This window comes from Myotis davidii, unplaced genomic scaffold (genome assembly GCF_000327345.1).
Source record: "Myotis davidii unplaced genomic scaffold, ASM32734v1 scaffold815, whole genome shotgun sequence".
NCBI classification, from domain to species: domain Eukaryota; kingdom Metazoa; phylum Chordata; class Mammalia; order Chiroptera; family Vespertilionidae; genus Myotis; species Myotis davidii.
Genome location: NW_006288179.1, coordinates 1,231,290 through 1,259,235, shown reverse-complemented (window position 1 = coordinate 1,259,235; position 27,946 = coordinate 1,231,290). Strand labels below are relative to the sequence as shown.

Sequence of the window (27,946 nt, the reverse complement as noted above, 5' to 3'; positions counted from 1 at the left end):
GTGTGAATTTGGTTAATGTAAATCTGAACACAGAATGTTGCCAAAATCAAGTACAAAGATATCACAGCTGAAGGTCAGGCAAAGGTAGTTAGCATCCCTCATCCTGTTATCTTCTATTAGATAGGAAAAATAGAGGCCCGGCGCACAAAATTCGTGCACTCGGGGGGGAGGGAGGTCCCAGAGCCCGGCCTATACCCTCTCACAGTCTGGAACCCCTTGGGGTTGTCCGACTGACCACTTAGACCCAATTTAGCTCCCACAGGGAGTGGGCCTAAGCTGACAGTTGGACATCCTTAGCACTGCTGCAGAGGCGAGAAACTCCCCTCAGCCCGGCCTGTACCCTCTCACAGTCTGGAACCCCTTGGGGTTGTCCGACTGACCACTTAGACCCAATTTAGCTCCCACAGGGAGTGGGCCTAAGCTGACAGTTGGACATCCTTAGCACTGCTGCAGAGGCAGGAGAAACTCCCAAAACTGCCACTGCGCTCACCAGCCGTGAGCCTGGCTCAGGGCTTCTGGCTAGGCAGTGCTCCCCCTGAAGGAGCGCTCTGACCACCAGGGGGAACTTCCTGTTTTGTGTGTCTGCCCCCTGGTGGTGAGTGCACGTCATAGCGACCAGCCGTTCCTCCGTTTGGTCAATTTGCATATTAGCCTTTTATTGTATAGGATGATAACTGCAGGACTTTGCATGAGACTCTAATGTGAACATACTTGTAAACTCTTACAGCTATTGTTATTTTAAATATTTTTTCTGGTCTGTTCTTGCTTTCCCCTCTTTCTGGGACTGCAAGTTACTGAGACTGTTTATTTTTGTATACAGTCTTTTTAATTTGTTTTTTTTTTAGTTAGATAATTTCTATTGATCCATCTTTAAAGTCACTGTCTCTTCTTTCTTCCAACAGGGTAATTCTTTATTTCTGATTTTGTAATTTTTAGTTCTGGAATTCCCATTTGATTCATTTTATAGATCCTATTACTCAGCTGAGATTCCCATCTCTTCATTAAGTCCTTGAACATATTCATAATAGTTACTGTAAAACCTTGTCTGATAGTTCATGGTGGGGGTCTGTTTCTGCTGGCTCTTTTCTCTTTTGACTAAGTGGTAACATTTTCCTATTTCTTCACATGTTTAGTAGTTTGTGGGTTTTTAGTGGATTTTGGGGGACAGAACATTGTAGAGACTCTAAATTCTGTTATCTTCCTCTGAAGAGTGTAGATAGTTTTGGGTGGCCTCACTGCCCAGATTGTTTGCCTCTGATGTAAGTAACAGTTTAAATCTCAGCTGAGTTCTTTCGGACTTCCAAGTGGTGGTTCTCAGCAGTCTCCCACCTTCTCTCCTGCATGTGTAATTTAGGCGTCAACAAGGATTTGGGCAGAGTTCACACATATATATATGTTGATGTTTTTCCCCCTTTTGCTCCTTCCTTACAGGATTTTCCTGTTCTTTTTCCAGCCCCCTTCCAATTCCCTTGTCTGATTCTGCTGGTCAGTAAAACACAGTTTTCTGCTTAGGGTCTAATTACCCTGCCTAGCTTAGACTGTGGGTGCCACTGGTTGTACAAAGCCACAAACGCAGTTCTCATCCAATACGTTTTCTCTCTCACAAAGCTTGATTTCCATTTTTGTTTTTGGTATCAACTATTTTCAGGTAGTTGATTTTATTATATTTTCAAATAGTTGATTTTATTACGTTCAGAGGCTATCCTTTTTATCCAAAGGAAGTTTTGCCTAATAAAGGCTATACTCAAAGGCAGAGCTTCTTTTCTGTTTTACTTGTGTGTTCTTTTGCTAATTGCATAATGCTTTCATTATTGAGGATTTAATGCGTTTCAGAATTTGGTAGGGCCAGTCTCTATTCTTCAGAGTTTTCCTGGTCATTCTTGTTTATTTTGGTATGTTATTTTTGGAATAATTTTGTCTGGGTTAAAAACTTATTAACATGTAATTTAGATTGCATTGAATATATAAATTGGGCAGAATTTATGTCACTATGGTGTTGTCTTTGTAGGAAGATGTATTTTTCTTTGTTCAGTTTGCTTTTGTGTTCTTTGATAATTAAAATGTTACTTTTGTAGTTTTGACACATTTATAGTTACATTATATTTCTAGGTGCTTTGTATATTTTATTATAAATTAATTCGTTTTAAAAATGTTTTTTCCTATATAACCAAGCAAAAACTTTATTAACTAGAAGTAAATTTATTTTTAAATAAACTTCCCAATTTTGTGAGAGAGATATAAAAGTGGATAGAATTGAGGCTCAATACCCTATGATGGCAATTGGAAAGTATCAGAGTTAAAGTTGGGATTTAGGTCTCTTTGCCTCTAAACTGATTGCATGTTTTAAACAAAGCTTGAATAAAGCACAACTTTAGCTCTTCATGCCCTTTTAGATTCTGGTTCTTGTGTCAGTCCCAGAGTTATTGGAGTGAAATGTTTAGCCTGGTCTTCATAAGAGCAGAATAGCCCCTTGGTCTGATCTTTTGTTAATTACCTTTCTTGAATTATTGTCCAAGAAAGAATAAGTTGTATCCTGTTCCTTCTGAGGTTTAAATTTAGATTCATAAGACTCTAGACTTTAGTTGCTTTTATTGTAATTTAAACTACATGGTGCTATATTGTTCCAGTAGCTATTTGACAACTATCTTAAATAAAAGAACCATTTATTTTACGGTTTTTTAGTCAGTACACATTTAGGTGTCGGGGGAAGAGAAGGTCTAAATTATCTTCCAGGTTTTGGGCTTTTTCTGACTTGCAGCTTGGGAAATGAAAGATAGATGTCTGCAGCCTAAGAACCCAGAGAATCTTTAAAATATCTTAAGGTGCTGGAGAGTGTCCAAAAATACATTTTCTTAAACTGTCTAGAATTAGTTACTGTAGCCCCAAAGCGTGGCATGAGATGTTTCTGCATCCCAGTGGTTATGCAAGAGGCCCAGCACCCCACGTGATGGATGTGTGCTGCCCAGCCACAGGAAGACAGCACTTTTCACTATTGCCTTTGAAGTGTTCATTAGTAGTGTGTACATCTGGAATTTAATTACCTTTTTTGACTCTAATTTTTTAAAGTAAAACTTAGGACCTGAGACACCTTGGTGGTTAAGAGTTCATGCTAGACAGCTTTTAAGGTCCTCTTCTTCCCTTCTCCCCTGGATGAGAAGTTACTGTGAAATGCAATAGTAACAGGGGAAACAAGAAAAATTATCTCTAGACTGCTCAGGTTCTGAAAAGGAATGTGGGAGAAATTTTGAGCTCTTTTTGCTCTGTGGCTTTCGGGTATACTGATTAAAAAACAACAAAAAACTAGATACAACAAAGTTTTCATATTCATACTATCTTTTAAGAATTTGGTGCTTTCACATATCTTTAGTCCTTATAGAAATTTCTTAAAACTTTTAAGATAGTATGCTACATTAGAATGATTTCAAAATCTACTTCCTTGTCCTTTGTTGTGATAAAAGACCAATAATTTCTGTAAAACTGAATATATAAGTATTTCAAATAACTTGAAAATCTTAACTGTAGATATCTATCTGTTTTAATTGGAATTTTTCCTGTATTTAAAATATGAGTTGACATTTGTGTTTACATAAGTTTTTTTAAAAACTGGATTATAAAATGAAGCACTGTTAGTAAGGCTAATGACATAGGTATTAGATCTTTTGTTGTGAGTAGAGGAAATTGAAAAGGACATTATAGGTATGATTTCATTAAGCTAGAGAGCATTGGTGTTCACATTTTAAAAACATAATCATAACTTATCTGGAGTCACATGTTCCATTTTATTGGCTTCCTTCATATAGAAAATATAGAAATCAGTACTAAATGCCTGTGAAAACATGAAGCAATGTATATTTTCTCAGTGAAGGAAGTATTCTGTACATTTTTCATGTTTTACATCATGGTATTTTGAATAACCATGCTTCCATGTTCACATCAATTTTTTGTTTTTCAATTTATGCACAGCACTTGCTCTGAAATTTGGGGACTGAGTACACCAAATACGATAGATCAGTGGGATACAACAGGCCTTTACAGCTTCTCTGAACAAACCAGGTGAATATTCTGCCCTCTGTCAAATCCTAGCAATCTTGTGGGCGGGGGGTATTTGGAAGACCTATAGTGGGGTTGCTTAATATAATTTTGCCTAGGATGTTACCCTAATGTAAAATAAGGCATAGCATTTAAAATACCTGCTTGCCGATATTAAAAGTATTATTAAATGTTTCAGCTGAAGTTTTGATCAATGAAATTCTAATTTTGCATCTTTAAATTATTGAATCCCCTAAAGAATAGAAACTCTGATAACTATATTCTCATTTCAGTTTGAGATCTGTTGTTGGCCTAATTTTTAAATAGATACATAACCAGGTTTGCTACATTTCTTGTATACTAATCTCATCTGTATACTAATAAGTACATAGTTGATTACTGAACACAACACAAGGCTAACTTGTTTTTTTACCTTATCTTTTTTTAATCACCTCATTCTCTTTTTAAACATATTAGTATTTGTCCATTTCATCTCATCATACTCATCACCATCTGCATTTATGTGTGAGCTATAGAAATAATACCTCCCCACACTCAGTACAATCACAATTGGGTAATGAGTTACATTAGTTTGAGTAAGTTTTATATCATTGTTGGTATTTACCATTCTTCACAGTAGTTCCTTTTTTGATAATTCAGTCACTTACAGAATTAATGCCCCTAAAAGAATCCCTAAATAATAGTTTGATTTATTAAAGATAAAAGTTGACTAAGTTTTTCAAGTGTAACTATATAATACACTTAAAAATCTAGTTTTCCCAAATGGTTATCCATTCACTGACACTGAAGTCATTTGTGTAACATGTTTTAAGAAACATCTGCTAGAGCTGCTGCTTTCTTTTATATCAGATCCATAAAATACCTTAAATTCAGTATATTATTCAGTACATTTTTCTTCCTTGTATTCACTAAAACTAACTGAATGTCTGTCACTTTTTTCTTTATGCTTTTATTGTACTAATTTAGTCCATTTGACTATTTCTGTTTTTTTAAAGCTCCCACCTTTCTTTTCCCCTTGCTTCCCAATAGGTCTCTTGATGGTCGTCTTCAGGTATCTCATCGGAAAGGACTGCCACACGTTATATATTGCCGATTATGGCGCTGGCCTGATCTTCATAGTCATCATGAACTCAAAGCAATTGAAAACTGCGAATATGCTTTTAATCTTAAAAAGGATGAAGTATGTGTAAACCCTTACCACTACCAGAGAGTTGAGACACCAGGTAGGAAAAGTAGGTTTTTTAAAAAAATTAAATGCTTGAACTTAAGTATATTAGGTGTTCATTATATCTAGTTGACCCAGGAAAATTTTGGTGTAAGATTCTAATAAATTACCTTAAATTCAGTATATTATTTGGTGGTCATTAAAAATACTTTACAATTAAAAAAAATATTTTATCGAAAATATAACTTAGTGGAAAAGATGGTTTCTTGGAATAGCATATTACTTCACATCGAAGTATAGGAAATTCCAGTCTATTTAGAAATAAGCTGATGAATCTGTTTACCTGTCTGCTGCATTAACTGTTTTCAGTCATTTTGCTCTCTTGGTTTTTATTTTTATTTTTTGTTAAGAAATTTCAATGACGTTATTCCTATCTAAGCAATTTAATAAGCAACTCATATAGAAAGACTTAACCTTTACTTAGCTGTGAACTTGAAACGTTTTAAGACTATAGCTGTATTTTTAGAAAATTTGATTTTACAAATCTTTTTGCAACCTTTCTAGTGGGGATTTTTGAACTTTTCATGGTAATATAATATTACCAGGATCACCTAGTACCAAAAAGTACAAGATAAATTGGGTCTTGGAAATTATTGTGAACTATATGGTAAGTTAAAATCATAATCAGAAATTATAACTTGTATAATACCAAATAGGTGGACCCTAAATTTTAAAAATTAAGCAGGCTTTCTTTTTTTGTGTGTGAAAACTTTTAATAAAGGTCCTGTTCCCTACCCCTTGCTCCTTGCCATTAACTTGGATTGTTTTTACTTTTTAGTTTTGCCTCCTGTGTTAGTACCACGGCACACTGAGATCCTAACAGAACTACCGCCTCTGGATGATTATACCCACTCCATTCCAGAAAACACTAATTTCCCAGCGGGAATTGAGCCACAGAGTAATTACATTCCAGGTATTTTGCTTTCCAAACCTCCTAAAATTGGGATAGATACAAATTTTATTCATAAACTTTCAAGTATTAGTAAGCTGTGGTTTGACTTTTTAAAAAATTCTTTTGGATTTTAAATAGAAAAATATGATCTATTGGGTGATTATTTTTTGTGAAATGTATAAACCTAGTACATTAAACATTTTTGTCTGGAGAAAAGTTTTACTTTATATTTCATTTTCTTTTGCAGTGGCTTTAATCAAAGTACTCTGAGAAGCAGAAAAGAAAAGATCTTAGTAAGTTTATCTTAGTTGTTGAAGCTAAGAGAGATATAGAATGTAAGCAAAATAAATGATACAGGAAAAAACTATTCCTGAAACAAATGTAATTAAAAATTGACCAAATAATTACTTTCATAGATAATGTTTAAGAGAGGTGTAACATTTCTGTGGGAGATGAAGTATTTTAGTTCTTTTTAATCTGGGCCTAAGTAACTTCTGCCTTAATTATTGTATTATGGGATCTAACAACATATTCCATGATACGGTAGCTGCCTACCCTTAATTTTTCACAATTTTTTAGGAGAACAACTAATGTTTTCTTACTTTTCTGCCCCTCCCCCTTTTAGCAGAAACTAAAGGTATACTAGGATGCAGATTAAATCCAATGTATACATTGGATTTCTTGCTGTTAATTTTTTCTCTTTTTGCAATATTCCTCTATCCCACTCTTATTTTTTTATACAACTGAAAATATGTAAGGAACTTAGATTTTCAAGCACATAAAACATTTCTTTAATGTGTTTCATCATGAAGATAATGCCTGTTCATTGAAGACAATTTTTAAAACATAAGGATTTTTCCAAATAGTTAATTTTAAAGTTAGAAAGTATCTTCTAATTGTTTAAATGTGCATTTCTTTAATTACTCTTTTATTACAAAATAGGAATTTAAGACTGCTCTTTGGGTTGCTAGGAAACAAACTTTTTAAGTTAGGAAGTAGTGATGAGTGGAATGCAGTATGAGGGCTAGGATGATGGGGAAATAGGACTAAAACAGGACATTTCCTAGAGAGAGTTTGCTGAAACTAGAGTTGTGTGTGTGGCGTGAGGAGAGGGAGAGCCATTTTAAGTCTTTGAAGTGGGACTTAGCAATATTAGGAAACTGAGATACCAGTAAGCATGCAGTCTTATAAGACCATGTACCCAATAATTATTTGGAAGGATGTTAATCAGAATGCTTAGTGGCTTTCATTTGTGGAGATGTTTGGACTTGTGTTTTCTCTATTTGTTTAGATTTGGGTATTTTACAAAGAAGGAAATCAAAAATGAAATGTACCTATTTGTGTTTTTTTGGACAGTGGGGTTTATCCAGCTCTGACTGATAGTAAAACCTCAGGTTTCGCTTTTTATTCCATTTCTAAAGAAAATTTAATATTTTCTCCAAAATGCTAATGACTTTATTATTATTTTACAGATTAAAATGGTGAAAAATAAACTAGGATAAAGTATTTAAAAGTATTTCTACTTAGAATTTGAGACATAGGCAGTTAGACTGGCAAAGCTTAGCTCTGTTTAATTTTATCACCTTTAACCTTTGAAATAGTGCATAATGGTTATATATTACTCTTTCATGTTCTTTGTTGTTTGAATATATGAAAGTATTCTTAGAATTTCAGTATTAAAAATTTTGGGGTATTGACACTTAAGAGTTTGATATTAAGAAGTTAAAATTTGTAGTTAGCTTATTGAAGGGAGATTGAAAAGGTTAATGAACAGCCCTAGGCGGTTTAGCTCAGTGGATAGAGTGTTGGCCGGTTCTGGTCAAGGGCACATACCCAGGTTGTGGGCTCGATCCCCAGGAGGGGTGTGCAGGAGGCAGCCAATCAGTGATTCTCTCTCATCATTGATGTTTCTATCTCTCCCTCTCCCTCTCTGAAATCAATACAAATATATTTTTAAAAAAAAGATTAATGAAGAAAACCATTAACCCTCTTCTCTCTCCTCCTCGTGTAATTACAGAATTCTTTTAAAGTATGTGTCTGCATTATTTGAATTGCTTAAAACTTCCAGCAATGTATATATTAAACTGTCGATAATCATTTAAACTTATTTTTCATTCAAAATTGTAATTGTTAAAATTGTATAAATGTTTTTATTTTACACGAAGCTTATTCAGGTATTTCATATGCCTCCTGAATAAACATATTGGAAATGGCACACTGGAATCTTATTTATTTTCAGGGAGTATTTTGCCTCCGTTTTGTGCAGTAATCTGTATTTGAATTTAATTTTCTGCTTTAATATTCAGGAATTACTGCTTAGAAATCTTTGGGGAAATACACTTTTTGGTAGAATTCAAGGCCAGTCCTGAAGTATATTACCATATTTTGCCCTATAAAACTTAGTGGAAGATGTAAGCCTGTATTACTCTATAATCTGAAATGAATGGCCAGTATGCTCTCTTATGTAAAAAGGAAGATTGAGTGTGTGTGTGTGTGTGTGTGTGTGTGTGTGTGTGTGTGTGTGTGTGGTTAGGCTGAAGGGCAAGGGGGAGATTCCTTTAGTCATCTAAATACTCATCCATGGTGGCCATTAGTTTAAAAAAAAAAAAAAAGCAAAACACATTGTAGGTACTAATGTCTTTGAAATATACTGATCCAGAACTGAGGTATCTTTGAAGTTATATTTTTGGCTCTTGCCCCAGAAAATATACATAGGAGAATGAGCCAGATATGTAAATAATAGTTAAGAAAATATGCCCAAACAGCTCAATTGTATTTCAAGTAGGCTTTAAGGTTTTGCCTATAAGGTTTGGACCAGAGCCTGAATTCTGAGTTCTTAGTATCCAATACTGCTTTTTATAATGATGTTATATAACATTTATGTTTGTTAATCAGAGCGTTTCGTTGGGTTATCTTTGGTAGCTGGTAGAAAAGGTGAGATTAAATTGTAACTGTACTTGATTTGTTCTAAATTTCTGTAGAAACACCACCTCCTGGATATATCAGTGAAGATGGAGAAACAAGTGATCAACAGTTGAACCAAAGTATGGATACAGGTAAAAAAAAAAAATTTTCAAAATACCTTAGCAATTAGCTAACCATTTTTGCCTTATCTGAAACTCACATGAGTTATTCATAACTCTTAAATTTAGAGAAGTTGGGACACATCAAAAAAATTTTTTTATCTTGAATTAATTATATTTGAGCCATCAAAGGGTCTGTTGTCCATGAAAAATTAACATATGCTGCTCAGCAGAATAATTGGTAAAATTTGTTCTTGTTAGAGTAAATAAGAATTTGAGAACACTCGGTTATTTCTCTTTGTAAATATTCTGTGATTCTGTTGAAAGTTTTAGTTATCCTGTGATTAAATATCTTTGTGATGAAAGCTCATAATTAGCCCAATAACAGATTTTCAGAGGAAATTGGAAGTAAGGGATGTGACTCATCTTGCAGTGCTCTTTTAACATAAGAGTGAGTTCTGAATTATAGTAGACTGTTTACAAAAAGTATCTTGTACCTCACATAATGAAATTACTTTCTAATTAATTTAGCTATCGATTCCAAACACAATGGAGAATACGTTTCTATATATAATAAATATTATGTACCTCAAAGCTTTAAAACAGTTGTTATGTAATAATGTATAATCCACCAGAACTAATAGGTTGCTAGTGAAATAGATGTCATTGTAATTGTCTGTTTTGATCCATTTCAACCTGTCAGTATCTTAAGGATTGGACACTGTAAAATTACAACCTGACAAATTTCTACAGTTTATAGTATAAAGCATTCTGCAGTTATGATAATCTAAGTTATTCTTAAATGAATTAACATTGGCGGTCGGGGGAAGTTGGGGTGGGCAGGCTTTTACAATAATTCTGTTGTTTAAATCCTTCCATTATTTAGACTTCCAGGTAAGGAAGCTTCTACTATAGCTAATAATATTTACAGGTGTTCAGAGTAGTAGATAACCAAGAAAGATAGATAATCTAATGATTATTGGAAATGCAAATGTCTTTCTGCAAATGATATTTGGCTTTTCAAATGTATCTTTCTAACCCACCCATATATTGAAGAATTGTATTCCTGAATCAACCATGTTCCTGTTTGCCCCATGATGGTCAACTGCTGCTCTACATTTAAAAGTGAATGCCATGATAGCCATCAGGGAAACACAAATGAAAGCCAATGGCATACCACTTCACACATACTGGAATCTATATATATGAAGGGCTAAGTGACCTGCCAACCGGCCGATAGCTATGACGTGCACTGACCACTAGGGAGCAGACACTCAATGCAGGAACATCTCAACGTAGGGGTGATGCACCTTGAACCAGAGAGGAGGGAGCCCATTTCCGGGGTGTGTCACCTGAGAACCACCCTCTCGCCATCTGGGACCCCTCAGGGGATGTTGCAGAGGTGGTTTTGGCCCAGTCCTTGCAGGCCAGACCGAGGGACCCCACCTGTGCACTAATCTGTGCACTGGGCCTCTAGTGGTCATAATAAAAAGAGAAGGATAATAACAAGTGTTGATGGGGATATGGAGAATTTGGAGTCTTCATATGGTTCTGGTGGAAGTATAAAATAGTTCAGTTGCTTTGGAAAAATTTGCTGTTCCTCAAAAATTAAATTATAGAATAACAATATAACCTAGCAGGCTCACTCCTAGATATATGCCCAAGAAAATTGAAAAGTAATTTTGTACACACCCATGGTAAACTTGTATCCCAAGTGTTCATGTAAAAGTAGAAGCAACCCAATTATCCATCAAATAATGAATGGATAAATTAAATCCATACATTGGACTATTGTTCAAAGGAATGAAGTATTGATCCATGGTACAACATGGAATAACCTTGAAAGCATTAAGTGAAAGAACCCAGACACAAAAGACCACAAGGATCCAATTGGTGTACAAATGCCTATTTTATAATATAGCTGAAATGTGTGTGGCAAGAACAATAAAATGAATATACACTAGTCCTTCCATATCTGCAGGGAATATGTTACAAGACCCCCTAATGGATGCCTGAAATAGTGGATGATACAGAGCCCTATATATACTACTAGAGGCCCAGTGCACGAAAATTGTGCACTTGAGGGGGTCTCTCAACCCAGCCCGTGCCCTCTTGCAGTCCAGGAGCCCTCAGGGAATGTCTGACTGCCAGCTTAGGCCCACTCAATGGGAAGTGGGCCTAAGCTGGCAGTCAGACATCCTTAGTGCTCCTGAGGAGGTGGGAGAGGCTCCCACCATAGCCACTGCACTCGCCATGAGCCTAGCTTTTGGCTGAGTGGCGCTCCCCCTGTGGGAGTGCACTGACCACCAGGGAGCAGCTCCTGCATTGAGCATCTACCCCCTGGTGGTCAGTGCGCATCATAGTGACCAATTGTTAGGCCATTTGGTCGATTTGCATATTAGTTTTTTATTATATAGGATGTTTTTTTCCTATACATACATACCTAGGATAAAGTTTAATTTGTAAATTAGCCACAGTAAAAGATTAACAACAATCCTATATAATAAAATAGAAACATGTAAATTGACCATCCCTCTGCTACGCTCACCAGCCCATCAGGAGTGAGTATGCAAATTAACCAGACAAAGCTGGTGGGTTATTTTGCATACACAGGCGCCGGGCGGAGAGCAGAGAGGGAGAGCTTGTCAGAGTGGGAGGCCATGGGACAGAGACAGAAACTCCCGGATTGGAGAGGGCTCCCCTGAGGGTATCCAGATTGGAGATGGTGCAGGTTGGGCTGAGAGACCCCCCACACCCCCCAGTGCACGAATGTTGTGCACCGGGCCTCTAGTATAAAATAGAACAATTATAACAATATCTTGTAATAAAAATTATCTGAATGTGGTCTCTCTTAAAATATCTTACTGTACTCACCTTTTCACTTAAAGGAAGTACTTTAAGGCTTCTCTTTGGTTGATCCGTATTCTTGTGTTTAGGGCCATTTTTAAGTAAAATAATCGTTACTTAAACACCAGCACTGCAATTCCATAACAGTCCATTTGATAACCTAGGCAGCTTCTAAGTGACTAATGGGTGGGTAGCGAATATAGTGTGAATATGCTGGGCAGAGGGATGCTTCATATCTACAGGTAACTGAAACCACGAAAAGTGAAACCGTGAATTAGAGAACTACTGCACACATTTCTGCTCTTCATTCCTTTGCGTAGACATTTGTCTAGTTGTGTTGGTACCGTTTGTTGGAGAGTTTATTTTTCTGTTGATTTACCTTGGATTCTTTGGTGAAAATCAAGTGATAATGTGTGTGTGGGTCTAACTTATGGTCTGCTGTTAAACCAAAATAGTGAATTCATTTTAGATCATCTTATTTTTCAGTTTTACAATTTTCATTTAAACTTTTTTGTTGTTGTTGTTAATCCTCACCTGAGAATATTTTCTCCATGGATTTTCAGAAAGTGGGAGGGAAGGGTAGAGACAGAGAGAAACATTGATATGAGAGAGACACATTGATTGGTTGTCTCCCACATGAGCTCCAACCAGGGCCAGAATGGAGCCCTCGACTCTTCAGTCTGCAGGCCAACGCTCTATCCAGTGAGCCAAACTGGCTAGGGATTCATTTAAACTCTTAATCTGATAATTTCAGTATCTGATTTATATATAGGTCTGCTTCTGGATCATTTTTTTTCTACTTTGCATTCTCATGTTTTTTTTGATTGGATGGTGGGTATTGTGAATAAGATAATACTAGAGAGTAACATAGAACTGGCATACAATGATACATGCACAAGCTTTTCTGTAGATGTTTTATCTAAAAGTATCAGAAACCGATGATTCAAACCAGTGAAATAGGATATTTTTTTATTTCTCATAATAGGAAATTCCAGACCTTAGTAACAATATGTATATATGAATAACTAGTAGGTTAATTGTCAGTTAACCTGTATTTGTAAAAATGTTTCAAAAAACTTTGGTTAGTTAATGAATTGTTACCTTAATTGAACTTTTAAAAGCTTTATATATATATCTATGTATATATATCCATATATGTATGATTATAATGAACCTTTCTTTTTGTAATTCCTAAATTCTTTATATCACACCTGAGTGAACTCCTATTAGTCTAAATTAATGAACTGTAACTACTGGTCATTTCTGATAAGTATTTAAAAAGTTAAAAATTGGGCAGTTTCCTCCATGTCTAATAGTAGCTTTGTTTATTTTATAACAGCTTCAGGAAACAGCAGTGAGTTTTATTTTATTGTTCTAAATATATTTTGACCTTTCTTAGTTGTACCTGCTGGGACTTGCCAACAGATTTTTCAAAATGAGGAACAAATAAAGAACCTGAGAACTTAATTTTGTTATGGAAAACTGTTCTCTTCTAATTCTAAAAATTATCATCTGTTCTCTTTTTTATTCATCTGGTTTTTTTTTTGTTGTTGTTGTTTGTTTTTTATTGGGGTTACCATTTTACTTGTGCTGCCTGGTATTTTGTGTCATGGTTATCATAGTGTGGAGAGGAGAGGTACACAAGGGGGTCTGTCCTGTCTTATTCTATGTTTATGCCATTGCTATATATGTGAAGCTTGGGAGCTGTTGGTCATGTTTTTTTTTTATAACTTTTCCAAAAGGTATAGAAAATGATGATCAGAAAACAAAATTTATAATCCTATATAATAAAAGCCTAATATGCTAAGTGTCTGGTCAGCCGTTCAACCAATCAGAGCATAATATGCTAAGGCTGCTCAACCACTCGCTATGATGTACACTGACCACCAGAGGGCAGACAGTCAACTGGTCAACCAGTTGCTATGATGTGCACTGACCACTAAGGGGTAGACACTCCGAACTGTAGGTTAGCTTGCTGCTGGGGTCTGGCCTATCAGGACTGAGTGAGATGGGCCGGACACACCCTGGAGTCCTCCCACAGTCCCTCCCCAGCTGGCCAACCTCCCGTGTCCCTCCCTGGCCCCGATGGTGCACCAGTGGGCTCCCTCAGCCTGGCCTGTGCCCTCTCACAATCCGGGACCTCTCAGGGGATGTCGGAGAGCCAGTTTCGGCCCAATCCTGCAGGCCAGGCCGAGGGACCCCAATAGTGCACAAATTCATGCACCGGGCCTCTAGTTATATATAACTATTGAACAAATTTACAACAAATGTATTTAAATTAGTTGTGTGGTATTGAGTGGTTTTGTGTTTTGGGTTTTGGGGGTTTTTTTTGGTATTTTGCTTTTTTTCTTGTGTGTCTGCAGTTCTGCCTTCTTTTTCTTATTTTGTATATCTGTGCCCTCTCCCCATATGTTCTTGATTAGAGTAAGCTTGCTTACCTAGAACTGGAAGACATGAGTAATTTTCTAAGAAAATATAACCTACCAAACTGACTCCAAAAAATAGAGCTATCAGCTGTCATAGAAGAAATAGAGAAATGTCTTAGAATAAACCCTAGAAAATGTTTAACTGCAAACAGTCTGACACAGAATCTCTATCAAACTACTAAGGAATGTGTTATTAAAATGCTCTTTAAACTGTTACAGAGCATAAGAAAGGCATACAGCTTCTAGATTATAATTATGAAGTAGTGTAATATTGCACTTGCAATGTAAATCTGAAGACCAGTATTGGTTGGAAGTATTGATCTAAAAATCCTAAATAAGCAATGTTATCTCTCTCATTATCAAAGCCAGCATTATACTTAATGGGAAAATACTAGAAGTATTCTCTTAAAGTTAAGAGTAAAACAAGAATATCCATTGTTACCACTGTTTTACCAAAGTGTGATAAATCTCAAAATGCTTGGTAAGTTATATCACATAAGTTTTTTTTAATACTACTTAATCAGAATTAGGGTGAAGAGTCATAAAACAATCAAATATTTGCAACTCATAGCATGGAAGGGCTAACTAAGATGCCTAATACATAAAGAGCTTTCTATAGGTCAGTAAGAAAAGTGATTAGAACCACAATAGAGAAAAGAACAAAGGAAAAGAACAGACCATTCACAAAAAGGAAATACAATATAAATAAGTATAAAGCTACTCAATGTCATTTATAAGAGAAACACAGATTAAAACTATACTTTTTAAGACCAAGTTCTTATCTATTAACAATAACATGAGCGTCCCCTCACCATTTGTTGTTACTGGGAATGTGAACCAGTATAAGCTCTATAGGTGACAATTTTGACAAAATCTATCAAAATGATGGAACCACGGCCCTTTGACCTGGCAGTTCCTCTTTTAAGAGTCTGTCCTTCAGGTGTAATTGAAAGTATGCAAAATGTGCAAATTAATCATTGCAATCTTTCAATCTTTTAAAAGCAAAGTTAAGAACTATATTATATTTGTAAATACAGAACAGGGGGCACAGAAGAGAATATATTTACTTATTTGATACATAGATTATTTTTGGAAAAATACACTGGATGCCTTTGAGAAGGGGAACTCTGTGACTAGAAGCTGGGACTGTTTTACGCCTTTTTTTAAATATATATATTTTATTGACTTTTTACAGAGAGGAAGGGGGGGAGAGGAATAGAGAGTTAGAAACATCGATGAGAGAGAAACATTGATCAGCTGCCTCCTGCACACCGCCCACTGGGGATGTGCCTGCAACCAAGGTACATGCCCTTGACCGGAATCGAACCTGGGATCCTTCAGTCCGCAGGCCGATGCTCTATCCACTAGGCCAAACCGGTTAGGGCTGTTTTACGCCTTTTTTACCTTTTATATATTGAAGCCTCCCAAATTACACTAACATAAAGCAGCTGTATATCTTTTTTAATTTATATTTATTGATTTTTAGAGAGAGAAAGAAGCATTGATTTGTTCCACTTATTTATGAATTAATTGGTTGATTGTTGTATGTACCCTGACCAGGGATCGAACCCATAACCTTATTAGCCTATCAGGACAATACTTGAACCAGCTGAGCTACCCTACCAGAACCAAGCAGCTGTATATTTATAATGCTTGGGTTGTAAATTATTTATTATTTGTGATTCTTAATTATAATCTATTTTATTATTTGGTCAGAAGTTCTGGAAATACTTCATATCTGTTTTTAAATTAACTTCTTTTATTTCAGGATCCCCAGCAGAACTATCTCCTACTTCTCTTTCCCCTGTTAATCATAGTTTGGGTAAGTTGCAAATATTTTCCCTCCACTGTTTTATACTGTATTATTTAAATGTCCTCTTTGGTCATTATTTTATATATGAGAAAGAGAGCCCATAAATAACCGAGTAATTATTCAAATTAGTGCTTTTTAATAATGATACTGGTAATGTGCCTCAATATTACTAACCGCTTTTCTACTGGCACATATAAGAAATTATAATCTGTTTATTCATGGAAACCATATTCTTTAGTCACAGTAAATTTTATGACATTACGACTAGATATTTGTGGGTATGTTATTTTATGATATATATTATAATAGCAATTATTAATATAAGAGGTAAATATGTGTACACATACCACAAATATGTGGTTTGGGGGCTGTGTGAGAGCTAGTGTGTGTGCACATGTGTGTGTGTATAAGTATTCTGTAGTTTATTTTTGGACTATTTTATCTTGCTATTTCACAATTTCTCTTCATTTGACACATTTGGAATTCCTTGTGATGGTTTATAATCAAAATTATAGAACTTAAATACATGTGATCCTAGTTTTCCCATGCAATATATAGATTCTTTTGAATCCATGTTCTGTTTCTACTTGCACATTCTTTGTACTTATTTATTTTTTTTTGTGTGTGTGTAAGGGGGTGCTTTATATTTTTGTAATTAGGGTAACCCCTGAAGACTTGATATTAAAATAGGCAAGTGTCAAAAGTGTGTCATTTGTATCCTATTATTGTGACATTTTTCCTTTTTGTGGCCATAGACTATATTAATTCTTGCTCCAGCTTTATTTCACATAATTCTACCAAAAATTAGCTTTATTAAGTTTGAAGACTGGATGTCTTAATGAGATGGGGGAAATTGAAAATCTGGTATGATCTATGGAAACTGGAGTTCATGACGTAGAAGTTAGATCTACTTCCTGAGCTTTTGCCCGGATATGCTGGCATAGAGCATGTAAAGATGATAATATTCAGCCTGTTCTTAGCTTGAATTGTTCACACAACATTTCTTACTCTTATGGGTTTGGTTTCCTCTGCCCTAGACTTGCAGCCAGTTACATACTCAGAACCTGCATTTTGGTGTTCAATAGCCTATTATGAATTAAACCAGAGGGTTGGAGAGACCTTCCATGCATCACAGCCCTCACTTACTGTAGACGGCTTCACAGATCCATCAAATTCAGAGAGATTCTGCTTAGGTTTACTCTCCAACGTCAACCGAAATGCTACAGTAGAAATGACAAGAAGACATATAGGTATGTTTGTTTTTTTCCCTGTGTGAAAAACCAATGCCATATACTCATAATGTGAGCATTGTGTGGTTTACCACATCAAACGATTGTGTGCAGAGAAGCCTGCCTTGTCTCTGTCGGTTTAAGTGCACAGCTTCACTGCTTTTAATAAATCCTGGTGATCCTTCCATCTACAAACTCTATGACTTCTCGTTATTTCGTGTTTTTTATACTGGGAGATCCTTCAATAAATAGGTGTTAAAATAACTTTACTTTGCTGAGTCTCTACCAATCATAAAATTGTCATGTTCATATTTTTTTAACAAATGATGAATTTTTTTCAGTTCATTTACATCTCCTAGTTTCTCCCTTCAGTGAGTTCATGTGTTAAAAATACCACTTTTAATCTGAAGCAAGATATGTAAAACAAGAACTATTATTTCATGAAGTTCAAAAAATAATCCACAAAGTATCTCAAAATGTGGTAGTCCCAACAACCTTTCAGCAAGTTCGTGAGGTCAAAACTTTTCATTAATGGTACTGGGATGCTATTTGCCTTTTCCACTGCCATCTCTCACACAGTGAAGTATTCAGAGGCTAGATGGCATATGAGCTTGCAAGAAATTAAATGTACATTAAAGAGAATCCAGCACTCTTCTGTTAAATTAGACATTAAAGAGATTTGCAAAAATACACTGCTACTCTGAGAACTAACTTTTTTTTTACCTTTGGAAAGGTTTATTTATTTATTTATAAACCTGCTATTTATGTTAACATGTTGAGGGGTTTTTTTATTTTTATTTTAAGTGAATACATTTTTTAAATCCTAGTTTTAATGTCTAGTATGGTAAGTTTCCATAGATGTAAAACTCTGGGGGTCTTCAATATTTCCTTTTTACTGATGTAAAAAAAAAAAATGTTTAAACACCACTGATATAACTGAACATAGCTCTTATTACCTTAAAGTAACTTCTTTTAACAATTGTTTTCTTCTGTTTCCATTTAACGAACAGTCACCTCCTATGATAAATGATGCTGATCACTAAAGAGTGAGTGTGATACTGTAGAGCAGCGGTTCTCAACCTGTGGGTTGTGACCTCTTTGGCGGTCGAACAACCCTTTCACAGGGATCGCCTAAGACCATCCTGCATATCAGATATTTACATTATGATTCATAACAGTAGCAACATTACAGTTACGAAGTAGCATCGAAAATATTATGGTTGGGTCACAACATGAGGAACTGTATTTAAAGGTCCAGAAGGTTGAGAACCACTGCTGTAGAGTATTAGGGATTTAAGAGGTCTCTTATTTGGCTTCATGTGGAATTCCTCAAATCTTGCTTGATTTTTAAAATTTTGCATATCTTGTTAGGGTACTTAGGTGTCTTGTAGGTGACAAAGGTCTCTGCATATCCACCCTACTTTAAAATATTCTTTTTTTCTGTGTTTTAATTGGGGTTCTGCATAAAAATTTAACAGAAGATTTTCTATACCTTATTTCATTTCTGCAACATTTTAGATTGATATAATTATTGGATTATCTTTTTTTTTTACTTTTGATTTCTAGTTTATTAGGTGTTTTTGATCAGAGAATATAGCCTAAAAATATCTTTACTTTTTAGACTTCATGTTTTCCTGATAGTCAAGTAAATGATTATTTTTAAACACATATTCTGTAGTCATAAGAGAACAGGGCACCAGATTTTGTATCTATACTATATATTAAATCTGGCTTGTTGGTCCTTTTATTAGCTTTTGGGGGAATTTCGTGTGTTTTTTAAATTGTGCAACATACTACCGTACACTGACCATAAAATAACACAAATTTATTATCTCACAGTTCCTGTGGGTCAGAACCCCAGGCACGGCTTAGGAGTCTTCTCAGGGTCTCACTAGGGGAATCAAGGTGTCGTCTGAACTGCCTTCTCATCTGGAGCTTGAGGTCCTTGTCCGACCACATGAGTTGCAGAGTTCACTTCCTTGAACTCACAGTACTGGGGTACTCATTTTCTGCACACTGTCAGCTAGAGGCTGCTGTCAGCATCTGGAGTCCACCTACATTCCTTGCCAGGTGGACCTGCATTCATCGTGCCCACTGGAAAGTCCCTTGCGTTGACCCTCTCTCACCTTTGAATCACTTTCACCAGGGACAGCCCAATCTCTTTCAAGGGTATCACCTCATTAAGTCAGGCCCACCAGAAATAAACTCTTGATGATTTTTTTTAAATGTTTTTTTTTTAATTGATTTTAGAGAGAGGAAGAGAGAAACATTGATGTGAGAGAGAAACTGATTGGTTTCCTCCCGTATGTACCCCGACCAGGGACTGAACCAGTGGTTTGGTGTGTATAGGATGATGCTCCACCAACTGAGCCACACCAGCCAGGGCTTGGTCATTTTTATTACCTTTTTTCTTAACCTTAGTGGGCTATTTAAAGAAATACTATGTATTATAATGAAGGTATATTTCTCCAAACAGTTAATTCCCTCCAAATTAACTCAATTTCTTTTACTTAATTTTAAAATATATAATTGGTATGAAGTTTTTTATACTACTATCCATGTACTTTTCTACATTGTTTAAATAGTTTTGATAAGTATGTATTATTTTTGCAAATCTATAAAATCATTGTTGAGAAATATTTGGGAAAGTATACTGTAGCATGTTTCAAATTAGATGTCAGAAAAGCATAGCTTACGGCAAATGTCATCTAAGTACCTTATTTTAGTATTCCTCTAGAAGACTCTTCCCAAGTCATGCTGAAATAGTAAATGTTATAAAACTAATCCCATATGTATTTTGTTTTAGGAAGAGGAGTGCGCTTATATTACATAGGTGGGGAAGTTTTTGCTGAGTGCCTAAGTGATAGTGCAATCTTTGTGCAGAGCCCCAATTGTAATCAGAGATACGGCTGGCACCCTGCAACAGTGTGTAAAATTCCACCAGGTATGGATACAACAATGTAAATGAACCTATCTTTTCTGGTTGCTGTTAATTTTAGGAATCAGGAGATGATTTGCATGCTTGTATTCTAATATGTGTAGCCCTTTTAAAGCTATTTTCTTACAACAGTACTCTTTTTACGCAAATTTTTTTTTTTTTTTTACTTTTTCCATCATAGGCTGTAATCTGAAGATTTTCAACAACCAGGAATTTGCTGCTCTTCTGGCTCAGTCTGTGAATCAGGGTTTTGAAGCCGTGTATCAGCTAACTAGAATGTGCACCATAAGAATGAGTTTTGTGAAAGGGTGGGGAGCAGAATACCGGTATGAAATACATATTCATTTCTTAAATTTCCACATAATTCTTTTTTCCCCCCATTCTTGCACAGTCCGGAGTTCACATGTATCTGTTTTCATTGAGGTTATGGAGTCAGTAGATCTTTATGTGAAATAAAAGAAAGTCGGAGGCCTCTAGATTCAAAATATAGTGAATTTCTGTTGCTGGCATTATAGAAGATAGAATTGAAATGAAACATGTATAGACATTCACTGTAACATAATACAGATTGTTAAATACCATAAAAAGGGATGTAAAGGAAGGATTATGTCAGTTCATAGAAGGAGGTATGTTTTCACTGGGGCTCAGTGAAGGCTTCTGGTAGAGATGGTGGAGATCATGTACATTCTAAGATGTATAGTATTTTAGTAGTCATAGGTATGAGGGTGTGGCAGGTGGTGCTTCTGGCAATAAAATAGCAGTTCAATTTGCCTGGAGAGTATAGAAAATACAGAAGAAGAAGAAAAAGTCTGGACAAATAAGTTGAGACCACCTGAATATAAAGTTAAGTGTTGGAACTTGATTCAGTAATAGAAGGGGGTACTTGTTAGGTGTCAGGCCCTGTGCTTGTTTTAAATGTAGTATCATGTCTTTCAACATTGCTAAGAATTTCTGTTACTATCTTTTCTTTATGAGGTTGCAGTCTTTGTAAATAAAAAAATGGTTCAGACTAATACTTATTTGGAAATAGACTTAGGAGAGATTTGATCATTTGCCCAAGGACACCTTGTAATGGGTGGAGACAGGACTTGAGGGAAGCTCTCCTTGACTCTTCCTCTCTTCTCTAAAGATAGTGGTACCAGTTACGTAATTGAGTTTTACAAAAGCACATTTGTCATCAAGAGGTAAGATAGATTACAATAGATTGGATTCCACATCAAAGAAAAGGAAGACTTCAGCATATTAAAGAATGGGATTGTAAGTAAAATACTTGATCTTTCTCCAGGTCATATGCTTACTCTTTGAATGTCTACTTAAGAAGATGTTCATATAGTATAGCAATAGAATTCCACAGTTTGGGCCCTTCTTCAGAATTTATTTCATTTCACTTGGACTTGATTTCTGATCTTAAGTAAGTTGTGTGAGGTGGTTAGATTTGAGGTCTTTTGGTTATATACGTCCGTAAAAATATATTCTGTGCTGTATATTTATATCCTAGAATGAAGACTTCTCACTATTTTGTCCTAGGTATATTAGTAGAAAATTCATTTTGTGACTTTGCTGTAGTTCTCTTTGCTTTAACTATTTCCCTTTTGAGATGTGATACCTCTAAGGACTGCTGAATTCCTTTTTTTCCTTTGGACTTGAATTGATCTGAGTTGATATTAAAATTAGATTCAAATATTGCTATCTGATATGATGTTTTCAAGTCAGACCTTTTTTCCCCCCTTCAAATATTAGAATATTGCAGAACATGGTAGAAAATCAGTTAAATTAAATATGCACTGAATAGATTAGAGAAATAGATTATAGGTCTCCCACTAAAAGCATTTTTAATTGGGAGAGAGAGATACTGCCCTGCATTTACTATAGACTCTGCCATTCTGTAACCCAGAGATCATTTAAAATCTGTAATTATGAGAAGCAATAATATACAGTATGGTTTTATGGGTGTAGAGTCAGGTATATCTACTTGAATAATTACGAAGCTTTCTTAAACATTTACAAATCAAAATACCCATGTATCTGTGAATTATGGGTAGTTACCAGGAACCTTTTATCTTTAATGACTTTGAATCTGAGGTGGTAGTTCTAACGGACTTCTAAAATGGTTTTTTCATTTCTTTAATGCCAGCTCAATTCCCAGTATAAAGTCAGGAATACATTAAAAAGGAAATATAGGTGTGTAAGGAATTCATATTATGTTGAGAAATAAGTGAACCAGTACTGGAGTAACTAAACAGGTAGGGGGATAAATAATGCCTCAAGTGCAACTTTTTTGCCCAAATAGGTATAGTGACAGTCTTCTTAAACTTATTTCTACCCTTCAGTGACCTAGATGATGAATTTTTCCTGAAGGTTAAACTAATGTAGTAATGAAATGATTGGACTGAAAACAAACTGGGGAAAAACATCAGACTTCAGCAAAAATCCAGACTTCAGCACATAGCAAAATCAAAATTAAAAGAGATTTTGGCAATATAGCTGCCAAAGGTCTGATCCAAGGGATAGATGAAAGGCAGGAGAAACTGTGAAGAACAAAACAAAAAGAGTGAAGGGGAAGATGAGAAAGGGTCAGTCTTGCCTATATCTCATGGATAATGAGGCAATTTGTAAAGTGTGCTTGTGCAATTTTAAGCTGCATAGATACTAGTACACATAGTTTCTAAATCAAAACAAGGCAATGAGGGTTTGGCTCAGTGGATAGAATGTAGGTCTGTGGACTGAAGGGTCCCAGGTTCAATTCCAGTCAAGGGCACATGCCTGGGTTTTGGGCTGGATCCCCAGTAGGGGGCATTCAGGAGACAGCCGATCAATGATGTTTCTATCATCTCTTCCTCTCCCTTCCTCTCTGAAATCAATAAAATAATAATTAAAAAAGAACAAGGCAATGAGTCTATACAGATCAGATTTGGACTATTGTGTTTTGTGTGTCATATTTTAGGAATGTCTTAGTGTATATCTCAGACACTGAGACAAGGATTCAAGTGCAAAGAGTTTGTTTAGGAAATGGAGGAAACACTGGTAAGGAAGGAGGAAGTAGGAAGTGAGGTAGGGGAGGGAAGGCAGCCAGTATCATTATTAATCCATCTACTATAGCGGGTGGGTCACTAGTTTATTCCCTGAGGGAAACTTTGGAAAATGGTAAAGAACATTCAGAATTATCCCACCCAGAGGGAAAGGAAACAACATTTAAATGCCAATTCCTTTGTCATTGCTTGAAGGCTGCTCCTGGGGATATTAATTTCCTGGCACTTCTAGTTTGCTACACACGTGGACAGAGCTAAGAAGTTCTCAGGCAGATGAGTGCAGACACCTGCAGTTGGAAGATGTCTAAGAGCAGCGGTCGCCAACCGTGGTCCACAGGCCAGTGGTGGTCCATGAGGTCCGAAAGGTTGGCAACCGCTAGTCTAGAGAACACTGAAAAATCTGAAGGGCATAATGGGGCACTAGACCCTCTGCTACAAAAAACCACATCCCTTGAAATACAGTTTTAATATATTGAGCATGTGTTGCTTGGAGGTGAAATGTTGATAATAGCCTTTTCTCATGTTTGTAGGGCTGTCACAAAGAAGCAAGCAGATTTCCTGACTTGTATATTAAATAAAACAGCTCAAATCAGTACATGGAAATGACAGGATGTCATTGAACAATTTATGATTCCCAGGCAGTAGCCCTTTTTGTTGACGTAGTAAGGGTGTTTCTTATTAAAAGTTTGCATGATGTTGCTAAAAGGGATATTACTGGCTTTGTCCAGGAAAGTTGAACTACTATAACTCTTAACATTTTGTGATGAGTTTGGGTCAGAATTTTGTTTTGGTATACTTTAACCCTGTGTTATTTAGACTTCATTTGGTATTTGAATATCTTCTATTCTGTAGTTGTTAAATAAGTAACTATATATTCCTGTTAGCATGGGGCAGTCCTGGTTTACATCTCTTGCCCTGGCATGATTATTAATAGTGACTACATTCTTTCATAAAGGTGTCCCATTTTGGATGGTAAATAATAAGGTCACCCTACAAATTTTAATTTAAGGGGGAAAGAAGGTTTTTTATAAATCTTTTTAAAAGAAAAATGTCATTGGGAATACTTTGTTAGACTTTGAGGATTAAGCAGTTTTCTGAATAATTAGATATCCAAACTTGTTCAAAAGAATTTAGGTTTCAGTATATTCAGCTTTTTACTTTATCTAAATTCTTATTGCATGTAACTAAACATAGTCATGTTCTCTTAACTTCATAATTATTTGCTTGTATTCTCTTAAACAGAAGGCAGACGGTAACAAGCACTCCTTGCTGGATTGAACTTCATCTGAATGGACCTCTGCAGTGGTTGGACAAAGTATTAACTCAGATGGGATCCCCTTCAGTGCGTTGCTCAAGCATGTCATAAAGTTCCATCACCAATCCAGTCCCATCAAAAGACTTACTGTATCAACTCTTCTGTCATAGTATTTGTGTGTGGTCCCCATGGACTGTTTGTATCCAAAAATTCAACCGAGAAAACAGCACTTGAGGTCTCATCAATTAAAGCACCTTGTGGAATCCGTTTCCTATATTCGAATATTAGATGGGAAAATTAGTGTCTAGAAATACCCTCCCATAAAGGAGGAAGAGAAGATTTTAAAGACTTACTAATGTCTTGTTGGGCATAAAATTGAGTGTCCCAAAGGCTTATTAATAACAGTAGTAGTTATGTGTACAGGTAATGTATCATGATCCAGTATCACAGTATTGTGCTGTTTATATACATTTTAGTTTGCATAAATTAGGTGTGTGTGTGCTGCTTCTTGATTTAGGCAAGCTTTTATAAAGTTACAGTACCTAATCTGTTATTCCCACTTCTCCGTTATTTTTGTGTGTCTTTTTTAATATATAATATATATCAAGATTTTCAAATTATCATTTAGAAGCAGATTTCCCTTGTAGAAAAACTAATTTTTCTGCCTTTTACCAAAAATAAACTCTTGGGGGAAGAAAAGTGGATTAACTTTTGAAATCCTTGATCTTAATGTTTTCAGTGAATCTTAAACATTTGTTCTTGTTGGTTGGTTTGTTTACTGCTAAATTTCTATAACAAAGCCTTGCAGAAAATCTTTTCAAACCTCTTCTCCATTCCTACTTTTGTTCTGATACAAAAACAGAATAGCATGCTATCCATCGCCAGTAATGGTTGCACTGATAGTGCCAGCACCAGTCGCTTCTGGGGTACAGTAAGAATGCATATGGAGTAAGTTGCTTTGTCTTACACATTTCAACAGATAATACTTGACTTGTGTGACCTAGTAGTCTATTCATTTATCCTTACACCTCATAAAAAATACATAGGTGGCAGTATATTTTCAGGGATATGCTACAATTATTCCATTTGTCCTTTTTTTAAAGCCAATCTATAGATGTAAACACTTTTTAAAAAGGTATTTTAAATGTTTCAACAGCAGACCTAGTGCTCTTTGATTTGAGTTTCACTTGATTTAGTTACCAGATTATTTTATGAATGGACCTTTTATAAATGTAATTGTACCTGCAGAATACCTAGAAAAGTGATGCTGAGGTGTGGTCAGCAGATAAGGGCCATCTGTTTTTAAAATATGTTGTATTCAATTTATAAAATCTTTTATTTTACATAATTATTAATGGAATTTTAAAAATTTGGGGAGAAGCAGTTTAGCAACTTTTTAAGCTTATAATCACCTACAGTCTGAGCTGTTCTTAACTAAAACTGAATATATGTTTGTTACTAGAGTCAACCACATTTTATGCTCTGCAGTGAGTGGAACAGAAGCTCTGTGGGTAGTTCATTCTGCAGCAAGTAACTCCCAGGTCTAATGTGAAGTTATTGCTGTTTAAACATTATTTGTTTGCATCTCAATAGAAATGAAAAATAACTACTCCTAGTCCCCTTCTAGTAAATTTTTATATTTTTAGGATAAATATCTTAGGTACTTATTTTTTGAAACCATAGTCACCTGTTTCTACAGGTGTCATTTTCAGTACTTTCAGTGTTTGGTTGTTTTCTGTTAAGTATTCCTCATTTTCCAATATTTGTGTGTACATGCATGTATTCTTGTAAACGTGTAGTAAATTTTTACTCATTCAAATATTTATTGCTCACCTGTTATATGTGCCAGGAACTTTCTTAGCTTTTGGGTAGAGGTGAACACTATAACCCTTTATCAGCTTTTTTGCCTGTGAAGGAAATAAATAGGGTGATAGAGTACAACAGAGGGAAGTGTTGCTTGCACTAACACTTGTAAATCGAATGGCATGATATGCGAAGGCTCCTTTTAGAGGAAACTCGTTAGTTATGAATGCTTTATATGAACACCTCTACAGGTGTTCTTGAGGATCAGAATGGTTCTACAATTTATAATAGTTGAAGGTGGCCTTACTTTGTGATAGACTTTGTCATTCTCAGTAATATTTCTTCTTTGTCAAGCCTTTGCTGTAAAGTTTGACATTTGTCAGTACCATTTAACAACCCCTTCTTTAAATCGGCCTTGGGCAAGTTTTCACCATTGTAGTGTCTGGCTGCTTGCTTCCAGACTTCTTGCTGCTCACTAATTACTACTTCTACAGGGCATCTTGTGATTTATGTAAATTCCCAGTTATTACCACCGCAGATCTGCTGGAGATAACAGGGGAGTGTCTGCCCTTTGCAGGTGTTTATTGAGAACTTGGGAGCAGTTCTGGGGGCAGAGAACAACTTTGAAACTGGTGGAGGAGGGTCTTGGCAGTCACTCTTGCATTGGTATGTTAAGTGAAGCAGTGCCAATCACAGCATGTCAATATGGAGCTCAGCTCCAGTTGCAATGGAGTTCTGTGCCACCCGAAGCTGGGACTCAACACTTAGGAGGCACCTGTTGTACTGAGCAGTTATACCTGTCGAGGGGTTGGCTTCATGGTGGTGACTACATTTTTGTGAATATATTTAATGGTCATGGTCATGTTTGTTTTTTACTTATAAATTATTTATTTCTGGAATTTTCCAGACCATGGTTGATCAGGAGTAACTGAAAACACAAAGCGAATCAGCAGATGAGGGAGGACAACTATAGTTAACAGAAAGGCAGAATTATCCCATGTACATTAGTGATACAGATGTTTACCTCCCTAAAGTTTTTTTGAAGATATTGAACCCAAAAAGCATTTGTTTATCTGCTTCTCTTCTTCATATTCAGATAGCCCCCAAATATACAGCAGTTTCCTGGGCTGTTCACAATTCACATTTCTTAAAATATTCTAACCAAAGAGCATCTGCAGTGCCCAAGTAGTAATCCCAACCATCAGCTTTTTCCCATATTTAATGGAATGCTGTTTTTGCATTCTGTATTGTCTACAGTGGCCTCTTAACATGGATTCTTTCTTTTCCCCCCTTTATAGGGGACTGTTTTCATTCTTCATGGTGAAATCTCTTCCTTGTTGGATTTTGTCTTTCTTTAAATTAGCAACATTATTTAGAACTTCTTCACAGTGCTGGTAATTTCTTAAACTCAACGAA

The 27,946-nt window shown here is 35.7% G+C and overlaps 1 protein-coding gene across 3 annotated transcripts in view; it reads left to right on the top strand.

The window, feature by feature from the left end:
• SMAD2 (SMAD family member 2) overlaps nt 1–26,546 on the top strand; it is a 32,759-nt gene extending 6,213 nt beyond the window's left edge. Inside the window, exons 2-10 of one of the 3 annotated variants that reach the window (XM_006759964.2) lie at nt 3,964–4,053; nt 5,080–5,273; nt 6,054–6,188; nt 9,149–9,223; nt 16,232–16,285; nt 17,314–17,526; nt 20,312–20,449; nt 20,625–20,769; nt 24,715–26,546. In XM_006759964.2, coding sequence (XP_006760027.1) covers nt 3,964–4,053; nt 5,080–5,273; nt 6,054–6,188; nt 9,149–9,223; nt 16,232–16,285; nt 17,314–17,526; nt 20,312–20,449; nt 20,625–20,769; nt 24,715–24,838 — 1,168 coding nt within the window. In that variant the 3' untranslated portion in view covers nt 24,839–26,546. Of the gene's footprint in view, nt 1–3,963; nt 4,054–5,079; nt 5,274–6,053; nt 6,189–6,441; nt 6,461–9,148; nt 9,224–16,231; nt 16,286–17,313; nt 17,527–20,311; nt 20,450–20,624; nt 20,770–24,714 lie in introns of those variants that run through there. The other 2 variants (XM_015561485.1, XM_015561486.1) reach the window with 2 other exon arrangements.
• Nucleotides 26,547–27,946: the final 1,400 nt, after the last annotated feature.